We start from the raw sequence: 15,408 nt of genomic DNA, 5'->3' as shown, positions 1-15,408 counted from the left end.
GTGGATGAAGCTTGTGCAAGCTTCCTGATGGGAGGGACTGGTTGTGGGGATAGCTGGGTCTTACTCTGGTGGGCAGGGTCATGCTCAGTAAGATTTTAAGTCGATTGTCTGCTGATGGGTGTGTTGCACTCCCTCCCTGTTAGTTATTTTGCCTGGAGTCTACAGGCTCTATGGTATGGCCATTGGCAACCTCTAAGAGGATTTACACCTGACTGCTGCTGCCAGTGCCCCTGTCCACATGGTGGGCATTTGCTGACCCACAGCCCTGCAGGAGATCCTCAGACACTCACAGGTAGGTCTGACTCACTGTTCTATGGGGTCACTGTTCCTTTCCTCCGGGTCCTGGTGCACACAAGGTTTGTTTGCGCCTTCCAAGAGTGGAGTCTTTGTTTCCCCCAGTCCTATGGAGGTCCTGTAATCAAATTTCACTGGCCTTCAAAGTCAGATTCCCTAGGAATTCTCAGTACTTTTGCTGATCCCCAAGCTGGGGGAGTCTGATGTGGGGCTTAGAACCTTCACAACGGTGCGAGAACTTCTTTGGTATTATTGTTCTCCAGTTTGTGGGTCACCTGACAGGTATAGGATTTGATTTTATCATGATTGTGTTCCTTTTACCATATTGTTGGAGTTTCTCCATTGTCCTTGGATGTGGGGTATCTTTTCTTGGTGGGTTCCAGTGTCTTTCTGTCTATGGCTGTTCAACAACTAGTTGTGATTTTGGTGCTCTTGGTTTTGGGGTTTTGTTCATTTGTTTGTTTGGCCCCAACCGGGAACCCTGCAGTGGAAATGCAGAGTCCTAAGCACTGGGAAGCCAGGGAATTCCCTGTTATATATCTTATATATATCTTTTCAAAAATATATTCAAAAACTATTCCTATCATAAAGGGGGAAGTTATAAACTTCACATCAAGATCAAGTGCCTTTGGCCCATGTCTAATCAAATTATGATAGATAAACTGAGAACACAAGATATAGAGCAAGTGAGAATGTTTTTCTAGAAGACTGAAGCAAAGAGAAAGAAAAATACAGAAAGCTTCTTTTCCAAGGCAGAATACAATCCTGACACTTCTGATAATGTGTTATGCAGGTTTTTTTCTCCCACGTTTCTCCTGACACCAGCTGGGTATCCTACAATTCAACTCAACTCTGACACTATCTACCCAGAGAAAGCATTAGATTCCATAGGTTAAGAGCTTAGTCCCATAAGACTACCCTTACTTCAGTCACAAGACTAAGTTGTCTGTGCTTCTAACCAACTGGCTATAAATCAGAGGTTCCCATGACACCTTCCTTGGGTTTCATTAACTTGAAAGTGGCTCAGAGAACTCAAGAAATCTGTTTACTTACCTGAGTACCATTTTATTACAAAGGATATTAAAGAATAAGAATCAACAGCTGTATGAAGACATACATAGGACTCAAACAAAAGAGCTTCTGTGCTCATGAGTTTAGATATGGCTAGGCAGCCTATGGATGTGATCTGGTTCATCAACCTAGAGGCTCTCTGAACCCTCCCATCCTCTTTGGTTTTTTAATGGAAGCTTCCTCACATAATCTTAATTGATTGAATCACTGCCCATTGGTGATTGATTCAAACTCCAGCCCCTCTCCCCTCCCTAAAAATCATAGGGTTGAAAGTTCCAGTCCTCTAATCAGGGTTGGTTCCCCGGGCAACTAGTCCCCCATCTTTAGAAGATATCCAAAAGTCACCTCATTAACAAAATCAGTTAAGGCCACTTCATTAACATGAAGTCAGTTGTGGTTGAAAGGAGCTTAATGTAAATATCAAGGCACTCATTTCACCTTTATGGCTCTGGAGAAATTTCAAAAACTGAGGAAAAAAGACAAAAGTATTATAACAAAAGATGCTCCCATTGCTCTTATGGATTAGGAAATTCTAAGAATTTGGGGCATTGTGAGCCAGGAGCCATGGACAAAGACTAAAATATATAGTGTTACACATCACAATATCACACAAGAATATTGTGGTCCAATATTGTGGGTAAATGGGAAAAATATCATTTTATAGAGAAAGAGTAGTTGTGTACATACACAGATTTATTTTTATAAATTGTATCTTAGTAACAGAACTCTCATTTTATTCAGGCAGCAAAGTAAACAACTTTAAAGTTTTCCTAGTCAAAGTTGTATCTTGATGAATTCTGAAATACGTACAGACAGTCCCTGATTTATAATGGTTCTACTGATGATTTTTCACCTTTTATGTTTTATGATGGTGAAAAGCAATATGCATTCAGTAGAAACCATACTTCAGTTTTGAATCTTGATATTTTCCCAGGTTAGAGAATAGAGAGTACAGAAATACACAGAAAGACATTCTGTGTGCTTGACTGGAAGACAATATTGTTAAAGATGTCAATACTACTCAAAGAAGTCTATAACTGGTAGCACTGTTGTATTGGACAGCATTTCTTCCGACTTGGCTCAGAGTTACAATGCATTTAGCTTATTAAAGCTGACAACATGGAGACTTTTTGGAGGCCTTCCCAGACAGTGGAGTTTTCCTGCTAATTTGCCACACTAGGTTATAAGATATCTCATTAAGAGTTATTTTCTATTTTGCAGAGGAGTCTAACAACACACAGTTGTTCCATTTTCTTGCTAGACTTCAACTTGTTCCTTTCTTACCACTCCATCATCTTCCAAGTCACATTTATTACCAACCAGAATTCTGGAACATCATCAGTGTCTTTAACTTAAAGAATCTGTTCTCTCAGATCTTATGTATCATTAAATGTGAACTGTGCTGCATAGGAATAAAATAAAGCAAAGCCTTGTCCATGTTTCATGTACAAATCTATCATCACTGTAAATGGCCTATTTCTATATTATCCAAGATTTCAAGTGTATACTGTTTTGCATCTTAAATACTTTAACTTGCTTTTTATAATAATCTTCTATTGTAGGATTATATTTTCAACAAAAATTCCTTGAATAAAGTGTACAATGAGAGTCAATTTTCCAATGTCTCCTGAACCAAGAACTGCTAGCTTATATTCACACATAGTGCAAACTTGTATGAGCTAGTACCTCACACAGTGTCCCCGGGGCCCTGGAGCAAGAGCCTTGAGCTCCCTCTGTGTCGAGGCTTCTGTCACCAAGTCTGTCCTGTTGCTGAAGCTGCCAGGGCTGGTTTGTTTAGAAGCCTGACTCTGGGCAAGGTTTGCCCTCTCTTCTCAATTTCAGGATCAGCTTGTCAAGCTCAGTAAAGATTTCTACTGAGATGTTGATTAAGATTAAAATGAAATTATATGGTTATTTGGAAGGGGAAGTTGACATTTTTAATGTTTAGTCACTATTCAAACCATTTATGCTCTTTAAAACAATTTTATAGCTTATTTCATCTAGTCCTTACACATTTCACTAAAATGTATTCTTAGGCATTTTATAATATGTATTTTTATGTTATTGTACATAGGATTTTTTTCATCACGACCTACGACGTGTGGAATCTTAACTCCCCGACCAGGGATCAAACCCAGGCCCTCGAAAGTGAAAGGTATAAATTTGTTAGTTTTAAAGAAAGTATACCTCCTGTTCATATTATATTGGGAAATAGGAGTGAGCAATGTGGTTTTTTGGTTTTGTTTTTAGTATTAATTAGTTTTTATTTCAGTAGACATGTAGGAATACACCAAATATTTGTTTGAAGAAAGAAACTTTTGATATGCAACCCCTTTCCCTCAACATATTAGATTTTTAAAAATATTTTAATTTTATTGGAGTATAGTTGATTTACAATACTGTATTAGTTTCAGGTGTACAGCAGAATGATTTAGTTATACATATATTTATTCTTTTTTAGAGTCTTTTCTCATATAGGTTATCACAGGATATAGGATAGGGTTCCCTGTGCTGTACAGTAGGTCTCTATCAGTCATCTGTCTTATATATATCAGTGTGTGTGTGTGTGTGTGTGTGTGTGTGTGTGTGTGCACGCTCATGCCACATGCAATACATCTTATAGAAGAATTGTTTTCTATAAAACCATTTAGCTAATTAACTGGCAATACTTTCCTAATTTATGCTTGATATGCTGAGTAGGTTGATTGTTATAAAAGATCAGTAGAGTCATGGGCAATGAACTAATTATCAGAAATGTGATGAAGTTACATAGTCCATGTTAAATGTAGTTTGAACTTCAAGCAAAGACATCATTTTTACTGACAAATATTCTACAATAACAAAATTAATAAAACATTAATGTGGTACATGTGATGTGGTATGGATTATTGTTTTATGTGTAGTAATGACTTAAATTAATACATTCATGTAATACATTACAATTCTTATTATAAATAGACATTCAGAGCATTCCGTTTATTGATTAAGGTGAAGAGTTGAACTAGTCTGTGATCACATTCCTAGAAAACTACACTTTGTAACACAATGTCTACTATTAAAGTACTGCACTCAATATAACAGCAAATTTGGAAAACGACAGTGGCCACAAACTGGAAAAGGTCCATTTTCATTTCAATCCCAAAGAAGGGCAATGCCAAAGAGTGTTCAAACTACCACACAGTTGCTCCCATTTTACATGCCAGCAAGGTAATGCTCAAAATCCTTCAAGTTAGGCTTCAACAGTATGTGAAGCAAGAACTTACAGATGTAAAAGCTGGATTTAGAAAAGGCAGAAGAACCAGAGATAAAATTTCCAATATCTGTTGGATCATAGAAAAAGCAAGAGAGTTCCATCTACTTCTGCTTTATTGTCTATGCCAAAGCCTTTGATTGACTTCCACAACAGAATGGAAAATTCTTCAAGAGATGGGAAGACCAGACCACCTTCCCTGCCTTCTGAGAAATCTGTATGCAGGTCAAGAAGCAACAGTTAGAACCAGACATGGAACAATGGACTGGTTCCAAATTGGGAAAGGAGTGCATCAAAGCTGTATATTGTCACCCTGCTTATTTAACTTCTACATAGAGTACATCATGTGAAATGCAGGGCTGGGTGAAGCACAAGCTGGGATCAAGATTGCCAGGAGAAATATCAACAACCTCAGATATGTAGATGACACCACCCTTATGACAGAAAGTGAAGAGGAACTAAAGAGCCTCTTGATGAAAGTGAGAGGAGAGTGTAAAAGCTGGCTTAAAACTTAACATTCAGAAAATTAAGATCATGGCATTTGGTCCCATCACTTCATGGCAAATAGATGGAGAAAAAATGGAAAGAGTGACAGACTTTATTTTCTTGGGCTCCAAAATCAGTGTGGATGGTGGTTGCAGCCATGAAATTAAAAGATGCTTGCTCCTTGGAAGAAAAACTATGACAAACCTAACCAGCATATTAAAAAGCAGAGACACGAGGGTACTCTTTCTGCCCCCTTCTGATGTCTATGTCAGAAGCTTTCTCTATCTCCTTTATACTTTAATAAAACTTTATTCCACAAAAGCTCTGAGCGATCAAGCCTCGTCCCTGGCCCCGGGTTGAATTCTTCTCCTCCGGAGGCCAAGAACCCCATCGTCTTTGCGTGATTCAGCAACAACCTTTCAGTAGGAGCAGTGGTTGCAAGTTAAAGAGCTCTGTTGATGTCCTCCAAGCTATTTTCTCAAAACTCAGAAGTGCGTTTGCAGCATAACATCCCCAGAGAAGACAGAATAGGAGGAGGAAGAAGAGGAAACGGCAGCTTCTCAGATTGTTTCTTACGTTACTCAATATGTGACTGAGCCTGTGATGAAATGCTGATACGCAGTTCCAGATGAGATCAATGATTGTAATAATGTAACACTAGATATGGGAAGAAGCAAGAACAGGGAATGTTTTCCTGTACCAAGAGGCTAGTAAGACAGGTATGGTCCAGAGATTTTGCTACTCACAAGGCCTGCTCTAGAAACAGCACATTGAGTGGCCTATCATTGGAATCTTCCCTAGACCTAGGAATGAGCCTTCCCAGTGCCACGGGACACAATGGCCAAGAAGTGCCCCCAAAGCATGGTCAACTATGTGGCTACAAAGGGGCCCTGCAGACTGGACTCTGACAGCTGTCTCTACAAAGAGGACATCATGACCATTTCAAGTTGCCTACCTTCAACAGCCCCAAAAGGAGTTCAGAGTAAAGATCAGAAAGAAGGCACTCTGAGCTCCGGGAAAAACCCAGAAGAACTGGCCTTCTGATAGTTAGATACTTTCAGGGACGGCTGATCTTCCGGAATGTGGCCATAGACTTCCCTCAAGAGGAGTGGGAATGCCTGGACCTCGGTCAGCGGGAATTGTATAGGGACGTGATGTTAGAGACCTATGGGAACCTGGCCTCCTTGGGTGAGGATAACTGCCTTCCAGAGTCAGTTACCTACCCACTAGGTTTTGGTTCCTTCATTTCAAGAATGTCTTCCGAAATTTTCTGCTTCCCACAATAGTTCCAGATCTCTGCTTTCTAGGGGAAATGAGTATCTCTGAGTTTAGAAAGAAAGGCTTCATGATTCGTTATGCTGCTGATGGTTTTCTTCCTTGATGTACTCCGCCTCCTTCATTCTAGGACTTGTCTCTAAGCTGGACCTGGTCGCCTTTCTGGAGCAACTGAAGGATCCCAGGAATATAAGGAGAATGGAGACAACAGCCATTTACCTAGATGAAGGATACCATGATGTTAAATGGAAAATGACCATCTAAATGCAGGTGTTTGTCACTGATGTGAAATATCTGGAGGTTGCCATGATGTAAGTGATCATTTAATCTTTCCATGTTGTGAAGTAAAACAGAAGTTGGTTGTAAGGTTTCAATAGTAATATCCTTGATTTGTAAGAACACAATGACAGTTCACTGCAATATTGATGTATCTTTATAATATCAACACAAGTCATGATTGTTACTTGACCATGTTGAAATAAAGACAGCTTCTGTGATAACCTAAAAAAATAAAAAATAAAAAATAAAAATAAAAAGCAGAGACACGACTTTGCTGACAAAGGTCTATATAGTCAAAGCTATAGTTTTTCCATTGGTCATGTACAGATATGAGAGCTGGACCATAAGAAAGGCTGAACACCAAAGAATCAATACTTTCAAACTGTGATGTGGAGAAGATGTTTGAAAGTCCCTTGAACTGCAAGGAAATCAAGCCAGTCAATCATAAAGGAAATCATCCCTGAATATTCATTGGAAGGACTGATGCTGAAGCTGAAGCTCCAATACTTTGGCCACGTGATGCGAAGAGCTGACTCATTGGAGAAGACCCTGACACTGGGAAAAGATAAGAGGGCAGGAGGAGAAGGGGGCGACAGAGGATAAGATGGTTGGATGGCATCACCAAATCAATCGACATGAGTTTGGGCAAACTCCAGGAGATAGTGAAGGACAGAAGGACAGGGACTGGCATACTGCTGTGCATGGGGTCACAAAGAGTTGAACACAACTGAGCGAATGAACAACAAGCTCCACTTCATTTGCAGCACTTAACTTAACAAGCATAGTTCCTGCTCATAACGGTTGCATCTCAGGATGAATCCATTTTCTTTTGGAAAAAATAATCACTGGATATTACATTTTGCTTATTTATTTAACATTTTACTATATAGAAAATTTTGAATGTAAACAAAAACAGAGAGGAGTTCCCCGGTGGTCTAGGGATTAGGTTTTGGTGCTTTCACTGCTGCGGCCTGGTTTCAATCCCTGGTTGGGGAATCAAGATCCTACAAGTTGTGCAGTGTGGCCAAAAGAATAAAATAAGGACAGAATAGTATCATTTCATGAGTCTATCATTCAGTCTCAGCAAATATGTATCTCTTTAGCCTAGTGATTTTGAGGTTCATTCAAATTGTAAAATGCATCAGTGATCCATTACTTCTATTGCCGAATGGCATTCCATTGGATGAATACACAGTTTGTGTAGTGTATTCATTCAGTAAGGAGATTTGGATTGTTACCAACATGGCAGTTATGAACAATGCTGCTATGAAGAGTTGGGTATACATCTTTGTATAGGTAAATGTTCTTATTCCCTTGGGTAGATTCCTAGGAAGAAATTACCAGACAGTTTTTCAAAGTGACTATCATTTCACAGTCCAACCTGCAGTTTCCGTTGTACAAACATTCCAATTTCTCTACATTCTTCCACATGTCCATTTATAGATCTTCACTGAAAAGCTTATTCAAATCTATTAACTAGAATAATAGGATTTTTAATCAGAATATTTGTTGTCTTATTTTGAGATGTATATTCCAGATACAAGTCCTTTCAGATAGATGACATTTTCCTTCTGTGTGAAGGATGACCTATAACATATCCTATAGTACAGATTGGCTGGTGATGGATTATTTCAACTTTTGTAGGTCTAAAAGCATTTTTTCCCAGATGGCTTTCCTCAGAATGTTCTGCTGAACTTTACAGTGTATGCTTATTTATGTTTGGGGAGGGGGTGGTGGTTTCCTCCTTGTCTTAAGCCTTGATAATTACCTGGTATCTTCCTTCTGAATATTTGTGCACAGATAATTGGGAAGCCACAATCAACAGCTCTAAGATCCATTTGATAAATACCAGAAAGGAGTTTTCAGAAGAATTCAATTATTACACCAAGATATAGGCATAAATCTTTCAGGCAAAAAAAATGTTATAGCCTTACTAAAAGGGATAACATTACAAAAAACACAGAACAAGCTGATAATAATTTAAGAGTATGTAAAAAGTTAAACATACACACAAAGGTTAATCTTTTCCATTTTATCACCTATGAGCTTTTAATTTAATTTACTTTTATATGTGTTTAATATACAAAGAGATAATAAACTTAAAGCCTTTACTTTTAATACATAATTAAAAATCTGATTTTATATATATAAGATGTCACATCTTAACCCATAACATCTATTTGCTAAACGGACAAAATGTAGTCAAATGAGATAGCTACATTCTTTTGTTCATATCAAAACTTTGAAATCTAGTGAATAATTTGTACTTACTGGCATATCACAATCTAAACACTAAATTTTCATCAGAAATACTTACTCTGCATATAGAGTTCATAAAATTTACAGTTGAAAGAGTATATTCACATATGCAAGCTGTTCTAAGCATACTACAAAGTTTCCCAATAACTGGATTAAATATCAGCATTTAAAGTTAAACTAAAATTCAAAAGAGAAAAAAAAATAAAGTTAAACTAAAATTCAATAAAATTAAAAATTCAGTACCTTGGTTGAGCTAGGTACATTTATGTGTTTGATAGCTGTGTTGAGTGGTGGCTACAGTACTATACAGAACAGCTCTAGAGAGTAATTAAGTGGCTGGGGAACAAAGATGGTTTCAATCTTGTAATATTTCCATACATGACTTACCCAAATACATGAACAAAACATTTTCTTGTTTTAAAGAATATGGTAACTAGAAAGTTGTAGAGATCAGATATATCCTACAGGATGAATGTGGGGTTCTCTTAATATTCTCTTAATATTATATAAGTTTCTTGCAACTTAAAATGAAGTTTCTAGTAATAGAATTTCATAAACACATTACAAAAGTGCTGTATCACAAAAAATTTATTTCAAAGTAAAGACTATGTGCCTGGTAAAACTACACTATTTTAATTAACAGGATCAGAGTGTCAATGAAGATATGGCTATTTAAGGTAAATGCAAACAGTTTGAATAGTTTTGTAAATTGTGAGTGGAAAAATAAATATTTATAAATATTTTATATGCTGTGCTATGCTCAGTCATGTTTGACTCTTTGCAGGTCCATGGACTATGGCCTGCCAGGCTCCTCTGTCTACGGAATTTTCCAGGAGAATACTGGAGAGGGTTGCCATTTCCCATTCCAGATGGTCTTTCCACCCCAGGGACCAAACCCAGGTCTCCTGCATCTCCTGCATTGGAAGGTGGACTCTTTACTATTAGTGTCAACTAGGAAGCCCAATATTTTATATATTTGATTTAAAATACTTGTATATGAACTTTAAAATTAAATTAGATACTATAAGTTTAGGCATACGTACATTTATATATATGATTGTGCTTCCTTGGTGGCTCAATGGTAACAAATCTGCCTGCCAATGCAGGAGACTCAGCTTCCATTTCTGGGACAGAAAGATTGAAGATCCCCTGGGAAAGGAAGTGGCAACCCCCTCCAATATTCTTGCCTGGGAAATCCCATGGACAGAGGAGCCTGGTGGGCTACAATCCATGGGATCACAGAGGCGTCAGACACGACTTAGTGACTAAACAACAAAACAACAACAAACATGTGATGATATTAAATATATGTTTATAAAAGGTATTTCCATGTGTGTTCATAAGTGGTATTAGTCTTATAGTTTTATTGACTGTTTATTCTTGTCTGATTTTAGTACTGATGTTAGGAACTTCAAATACAGAAGTGAGACCCAAGTGAAGGTTTCCTCCTTGTACTGAAACAGGCATATAACAGGAAAACTACCACAGCATTGGCTTGAATTCTAGAACTTACCTATGTTTCGGGGCGGTTGTTATTAGTCTATTCAGTGTCTGCAACGCTTTCTCTTTTACAGCAAATTTTTTAAATCATGTTTTCTTAGAAAATTTCCTTCTCTCCATTGCCATTTAAAAAAATATTACATAGTTTTTCAATTGTCTCCACATCTTTAGTTATGTCTCATTTCTATGAACCTCATAAAGCCTAGAGAAGAAAAATCCCATTTTCCAGATGAGATAGACTGGGTTTCTGCTAAATAAATAAAAAGAGGAAACCATTTTGAAGGATGTATTATATATTCAGGGGTAGGGAACATGAGGTTCCTTCTCAGTTTCTAAAAGAATCAAAGTGTGGGGAAGAAGACAAGGGAGACCACTGTTCACTGCCCTGAGGTTGGGCAGGATAGGCAGAACTGAGTACACAGAAAATTAAAGAGGTAACATTTTCCAACAGGAACAAACTCAATTTCACAGGACTCAGCCTCCTAGAATCAAGACCCGGGAACTTACTTAATCTGGATTCCAAGCCTGGTTGAGGGGGGAGAGAAGTCATAGGAAATTCACAGCGGTGGTATTCCGGGGGATTTGCGTTAGAAGGGAATTGTGTTATGTCACCACCTCCTCTCTCTCTCTCTTACTCCACAGCAAAATGGAAGAAGAGTCATGAACGCACCTCGTTCACACACACACAGTATAAGGAGTTGGAGGCTCTGTTTAGCTGCAACATGTTTCCAGATAAAAACCTCCAGAGAGAACTTGCTTTAAAACTCAATCTACCGGAATCAACAGTAAAGGTCTGTCTGATCATTGGAGATGTGCTTTGAACCCTCATTTAAATAATATCCTACTATTCAGCCTGGAAATTCCCTCCGGAAAACAGTAGTAGTAACACTTCATTTATTCAGTCCCTACTGTGTGCGTGTCTTGATGAAAGTGAAAGAGGAGAATGAAAAAGTTGGCTTAAAGCTTAACATTCAGAAAACTAAGATCATGGCATCTGGTCCCATTACGTCATGGGAAATAGATGGGGAGACAGTCGAAACAGTGTCAGACTTTATTTTTGGGGGCTCCAAAATCACTGCAGATAGTGACTGCAGCCATGAAATTAAAAGACGCTTACTCCTTGGAAGGAAAGTTATGACCAACCTAGACAGCATATTAAAAAGCATATTAAAAAGGACTGATGCTGAAGCTGAAACTCCAATATTTTGGCCACCTCATGCGAAGCGTTGGCTCATTGGAAAAGACTCTGATGTTGGGAGGGATTGGGGGCAGGAGGAGAAGGGGATGACAGAGGATGAGATGGCTGGATGGCATCACCAACTCGATGGGCATGAGTCTGAGTACGCTCCGGGAGTTTGTGATGGACAGGGAGGCCTGGCGTGCTGTGATTCATGGGCTCGCAAAGAGTCGGACACGACTGAGCAACTGAACTGACTGAACTGACTGTGCTAGTATTGAGCTGTACACACTCTATTAATACATGTTGGCTTTATTATCTTCTAGTTTAAAAGATGAGGAAAACTGAGGTTTGGGAGCAAAGTGATTGGGTTACAGAGATAATGCATAGTATCACTGGAATTGGAACTCCAGAGGCATGACAGAATTCACATTAGAGAAATACTGTCATCCAGACAGACTCTCGTTTAGGGTCTTCTCTAGCAAAATTCTGCAATCATTTATCACAACATTGTCAATAGACAACTACAACCTTTGAGTCTGCTGAGCCCCCAAATTTTTGTTATAATATTGTTCACTGTTCAGTTCGGTTCAGTTGCTCAGTTGTGTCCGACTCTTTGTGACCCCATGGTCTGCAGCACCCCAGGCCTCACTGTCCATCACCAACTCCCAGAGTTAAACCCATGTCCATTGAGTCGGTGATGCCATCCAACCATCTCATCCTCTGTTGTCCCCTTCTCCTCCTGTCCTCAATCTTTCCCAGCATCTTTCCAATGCTCTTCACATCAGGTGGACAGAGTATTGGAGTTTCAGCTTCAGCATCAGTCCTTCCAATGAACACCCAGGACTGATCTCCTTTAGCATGAACTGGTTGGATCTCCTTGCAGTCCAAGGGACTCTCAAGAGTCTTCTCCAACACCACAGTTCAAAAGCATCAATTCTTTGGCCCTCAACTTTCTTTATAGTCCAACTTTCACATCCATACATGACTACTGGAAAAACCATAGCCTTGACTAGACGGACATTTGTTGGCAAAGTAATGTCTCTGCTTTTAAATAGCTACCTAGGTTGGTCATAACTTTCCTTCCAAGGGGCAAGCATCTTTTGATTTCATGGCTGCAATTACCATCTGCAGTGATTTTGGAGCCCCCCAAAATAAAGTCAGCCACTATTTCCACTGTTTCCCCATTTATTTTCCATGAAGTGATGAGACCAGATGCCATGATCTTAGTTTTCTGAATGTTAAGCTCTAAGCCAACTTTTTCACTCTCCTCTTTCACTTTCATCAAGAGGCTTTTTAGTTCCTCTTCACTTTCTGCCATAAGGGTGATGTCATCTGCATATCAGGTTATAGATGTTTCTCCTGGCAATCTTGATTGCAGCTTGTGCTTCATCCAGCCCAGCATTTCTCATGATGTACTCTGCATATAAGTTAAATAAGCAGGGTTACGATATACAGCCTTGATGTACTCCTTTTCCTATTTGGAACCAGTCTGTTGTTCCATGCTTCCTGACCTGCATACAGGTTTCTCAAGAGGCAGGCCAGGTGGTCTGGTATTCCTATCTCTTGAAGAATTTTCCACAGTTTGTTGTGATCCACACAGTCAATGGCTTTGGCATAGTCAATAAAGCAGAAATAGATGTTTTTCTGGAACTCTCTTGCTTTTTCGATAATCCAGTGGATGTTAGCAATTTGATCTCTGGTTCCTCTGCCTTTTCTAAATCCAGCTTGAACATCTGGAAGTTCATGGTTCACATACTGTTGAAGCCTTGCTTGAAGAATTTTGAGCATTACTTTACTAGCATGTGAGATGAGTGCAATTGTGAGGTAGTTTGAGCATTCTTTGGCATTTCCTTTCTTTTGGATTGGAATGAAAACTGACCTTTTCCAGTTCTGTGGCCACTGCTGAGTTTTCCAAATTTGCTGACATATTGAGTGCAGCACTTTCACAGCATCATCTTTTAGGATTTGAAATAGCTCAACTGGAATTCCTTAACCTCCACTAGCTTTGTTTGTAGTGATGCTTCCTAAGGCCCACTTGACTTTACATTCCAGGATGTCTGGCTCTAAGTGAGTGATCACACCATTGTGATTATCTGGGTCGTGAAGATCCTTTTTGTACAGTTCTATGTATTCTTGCCACCTCTTCTTAATATCCCACTGTAGAGGCCTTCTAAAATAATCCTTGAATATCCTTCAGTTCAAATTCTGCAACTGTCCCTTGCTTCTCTTGAGTTCAGGACCTTTTCTCTGAGCTCCCAGCACAACCTCTGAAAAATACTTCCTTTCTTTGTTTCTTTTTCCTCCTGGGGCCCAGCCCAGATCCCTCAATGTTACTATTGACTCCATTCGTACCTACCTCTGCTCTTTCAGAACTCAGTATCATAGTGACTTGGAGAGAACATGAGTTACAATCTGAATTTTTTGACTCAGGAGAAGCCTCAAACCCCTTCTCCAGTAACAGATCATAATTTCTTCTCTTCCCCGACTCCAGATTTGGTTCAGGAACCGGCGGTTCAAAATGAAGAAGCAGCAGCAGCAGCAAGAGCAGCAATCACCAAAGCCACCAAGCCAGGTCCTTCCAGCCAAGGATGTGCCCACAGCATCAACCAGCCCTCATTCTTTTCTCCTTGCAGTTTCAGATTCCTATAACTCCCTCTCACCTCAGTCCTTAGACCCTTTCCCCTGGGCAGGGGACTCTATGATCATGGAGATTCCTACAAGTGATGTCCAAATGCAAGATCCTCAATTGGAGAGGCTAGTGGCCTCAGTTCCTGCTTTGTACTCTGATGCATTTGATATCACCCAAATCATGGAACTGTACAGTTTTCCCGATGAGGATGACATCACCAACTCTTCCTTCTATTCTCTGTATCAGTATCTCTCACCGACAAGGCCCAGTTAGAATAGAGTTCTTCTCTTAGAGTCTTTGCTGATCCAGGTGTAGGTTTATTTCCTGGGCAGACCTGCTTCAGTGTGACAAGCTGGAGCTTTGCAGTCTACAGTGCACAGGACAGCCTGGAATTCCAGAACCCCTCCATTATGGTGCACTTTGGGTTTCTCTGATCCAAGTACTAATAAACATCAGACTGTATAGAAAAAGGATCTTCTTGCATGCTCTTTCATTTTTCTGTTTTTAACCCAAATATTTGGCCCAGTGTGACTTTGATTTCCATGTAAATATTGTAAAAACTAGGGAGTTTCCCCCAAATATAGCTCAGTACTATACAATCAGCCCTGTGACTTGCTGGAGAGGCCTTTCCAGACCCATAGATGGCCAATGAGACTTCAAAATTCCCTCTTCCAAAAACTACCTTTGACTTTTTAAAAGGTCAACAGCCTCTAAGGGTCATCCACTTTTAATGGCAGCAGGTGTATAAACTCACATTTCAAATGTCAGCTAAGCAAATTTTCTAGCTACATGGTTAGCATACAAAATGTATAGCACTTCTCAAACCAATAAAAAAGAAACATAACAAAATAAGAACCTCTCAATGAAAAATATAAAGTGTTTAGGAATTAACTAAGAAAATTAAGAACTTTGTACTGAAAACTTTCTAACTTGAATAATGGACATTGAAGATGTTTTGAATAAAAGGCATTTGAAGCCATAAAATAATCAATTTAATAGGGCTAAAATCATATAAAGCATGTTCTCCAAACACAATGGGATAAAATTAGAAATCAATAATAGAAGAAATTCAGGAAATTCACAAACATATAGATATTAAAAGGCACGCCTAAATAACCAATGGATAAAGAAGAAATCAGAAGGAAAATTAGGATACATGCAAAGATGAATGAAAACAGAACCACA

At 39.0% G+C, this 15,408-nt stretch overlaps 1 protein-coding gene and 1 pseudogene across 1 annotated transcript; one reads left to right on the top strand and one right to left on the bottom strand.

Annotated features, from left to right (window-relative positions):
• Positions 1 to 2,470: 2,470 nt before the first annotated feature.
• On the bottom strand, positions 2,471 to 3,026 carry LOC133073964 (ras-related protein Rap-1b-like; annotated as a pseudogene).
• A 7,993-nt stretch (positions 3,027 to 11,019) lies between these two features.
• Positions 11,020 to 14,657, top strand: ARGFX (arginine-fifty homeobox). The gene is given in 3 exon segments (XM_061168032.1): positions 11,020 to 11,205; positions 14,086 to 14,497; positions 14,500 to 14,657. Coding segments are annotated over 3 exon segments (756 nt in total).
• Positions 14,658 to 15,408: the final 751 nt, after the last annotated feature.

The sequence above is a fragment of the Dama dama genome, chromosome 19 (genome assembly GCF_033118175.1).
Source record: "Dama dama isolate Ldn47 chromosome 19, ASM3311817v1, whole genome shotgun sequence".
NCBI lineage: Eukaryota > Metazoa > Chordata > Mammalia > Artiodactyla > Cervidae > Dama > Dama dama.
Note: the sequence above shows the minus strand (reverse complement) of the source record. Positions and strands in the feature narration are given on the sequence as shown.